Source organism: Penaeus chinensis, chromosome 8 (genome assembly GCF_019202785.1).
Source record: "Penaeus chinensis breed Huanghai No. 1 chromosome 8, ASM1920278v2, whole genome shotgun sequence".
Lineage (NCBI taxonomy): Eukaryota > Metazoa > Arthropoda > Malacostraca > Decapoda > Penaeidae > Penaeus > Penaeus chinensis.
In genome coordinates this window covers 12,579,775-12,582,274 of record NC_061826.1, presented here as the reverse complement: position 1 = coordinate 12,582,274, position 2,500 = coordinate 12,579,775, and the positions used below count along the sequence as shown (strand labels likewise).

At 37.6% G+C, this 2,500-nt stretch overlaps 1 protein-coding gene across 4 annotated transcripts in view; it reads right to left on the bottom strand.

The window, feature by feature from the left end:
- LOC125027731 (multiple C2 and transmembrane domain-containing protein-like) overlaps positions 1–2,500 on the bottom strand; it is a 145,782-nt gene that overhangs the window by 121,394 nt on the left and 21,888 nt on the right. For all 4 annotated transcript variants that reach the window (XM_047616842.1, XM_047616843.1, XM_047616844.1 and 1 more), the window contains 2 exons: positions 1,878–1,957; positions 896–1,004 (listed from right to left, as the gene is read on the bottom strand). In XM_047616842.1, coding sequence (XP_047472798.1) covers positions 896–1,004; positions 1,878–1,957 — 189 coding nt within the window. The remainder of the gene's footprint in view (positions 1–895; positions 1,005–1,877; positions 1,958–2,500) is intronic.

Genomic DNA, 2,500 nt, shown 5'->3' with positions numbered 1-2,500 from the left:
TCTATGGTGCGGCGCCCTCGATTTTTATTTTAATACCACGTGCGCTGGAGATGGTGCGGTTTGCATCGATGTTCTTGTCTATTTACGTGTGGGAATTTCCTGTCTTGTTTTGGGGAGGACGTTATTTCTCTTCTGATGGTGACCTGGAGATTCTGTCTTGAATAGATGGTTGTAGGTTGGGCAAAAGATGCAATCAGCTTATTGAGTCAAATTCTTTGTTAATATCAATCACTTTAATAAAACATATACATGCCAAGAGGAGGAAATCCATTATCAATACCACAATCATTTAAATAAAATATATACGATGCCAAACCGAGTACACTGTACTTTAAATAAGGTTTTCTAAAGTTTACCGTGAGTTTCCAATTTTCACTTCCATGAAACCTCCATTTTCTATGGTTCCTTTAGACAAGTTTTCTAAAGTCTATCGTGATTTTCCCATTTTCTCTTCCAGGAAACCACCATTTTCTATGATTCCACCGACCACGTGCAGATAAATTCAATTCAATATTTCCCTTCTCATCAATTTCCTTCAGGTGCCGTCGACCTTTCCACGAACGAACCTTTTTATCAATTACCTTCACGAATTGATGAGGATTCATTTCATTTTCCACTTTTGAAAAACGAAAAAGAAAAAAACGCGTCTCGATATTCCTTTTTTTTTTTTTTTAGTTCAAATTCAGTGAATTGAATATTGCTCCAAGATTGAACTTCTGGTAAAAACACAACACCAACTTGCACCAACAGACTCGAAATGAAAACAGAGAGAAAACAAATCACACAGAACTTTTCTTAAATCTACTTACCAACTTCGCGCTGTCCTCCTCCGCCTCCTTCCCCCGCCTCACTTCCAACCTTCATTTTATACATCATTTATCATACATAACCTTACCTGTTCTTTTTCCTCTTGGGTTTTCGGCTGGAGGGTGAGACTGAGGTAGATCACTCCCATGTACTTGCTCTTCCCCGGTTCCTGGAGCGTCAGTGTGATTTCCTGAGTTCTGGGAAGGTGGACGAGGAAAAGAAAAAGACGTTTGGAATTTACGGTCATTTTGGGATCAAAGTTAAAGAAATAAAAGAAAAGAGAAAGAGATATTTGGAATTTATTGGCAGTGTTTAATTGCATCAAAGTTATCAATTCCTTATCACTCATCATCTTGTCTCTTTACATGTCAATCTATCTATTACTTCGTGTAACTAGCAATGCATTCTTTTACTGATCTATCTATCAGATTCGGCTCTCTAGCAATCTCTTCATTAATCGTTTATGCACCTAATACCTCTATCTATTCTCATAAAAGCTTATCACAATTAACTCTACGAGATCTTACGACGGAAAGTTTGTGAGATTAAGATTAAAAGCAAGATTTAAGAGGCAATCTTCAGCAGTTTTTCCTTCGTTCAGCTAAGAGAATGCAATAAAATGTATGATATTGCAATTTTCGAGGAAAGGAGAAAAAAAAGGGGGAAAGAGGGACTTAATAATCTCTCTCACTCACTCACTCACTCACACTCACACTCACACTCACACTCACACTAACACTCACACTCACACTCACACTCACACTCACACTCACACTCACACTCACACTCACACTCACACTCACACTCACACTCACACTCACACTCACACTCACACTCACACACACACACACACACACACACACACACACACACACACACACACACTCACACTCACACTCACACTCACACTCACACTCACACACACACACACACACACACACACACACACACACACACACACACTACCCCCCCAACATCCAAACGATCATGACACACCCCAAACAAGGCAATTAGGTAATTCAACCACCCAAAAAAAGCCTACAAACAAACAAAGCGACAAACACACTCACTTGTCAAGCTCTAAGGTGGTAAGGTCGATGACGGCGAGTCCCATGAAGTCATCCTGAAGTCCCCAATCGTAATCAAATACCTTGGAGAAAGACAAATGAACATCAACACACTGAAATGACGTCGTTTGGCTGATAATTAGATAGAGGAAGTTAGATTATTAGTAGTAGCGATGGAAGTTTTAAATTTCTGATAAGAGGAGGATAGGAAGATACGGCTGTATAATTGAATACAACAAGAATAAGGATAGGAAGATGAGAACATAATAAAATAAAATATGTATAGATAAATAAAACAAAGTTTTGTTGATTCAGATTTATGGACGTTTGTAAATATTCTTCTTCAATAGATTTGACAGATAAAAAAAAAAAAAATGTTTATCTGTAATAAGAAATCTATTAAAATACTGAGGGTATGAAGTTTTTGTTTTTCGTTGAGGAAGTTTTCTAAATATTTTACCTGTTTTTTTTTCTCTCTCTCTTTCCCCATTTCCTTTTTTAACATTCCCTCCTCTCTCTCCTTCCCTTTTTTTTTTTATTCTCTTTCTTCCCTTCCTCTTTTTTTTCCCTTTTTTTCCCCTCCCTCTCTAATAATAACCCAACCCCTTATTCTCTCTTATTTCTTT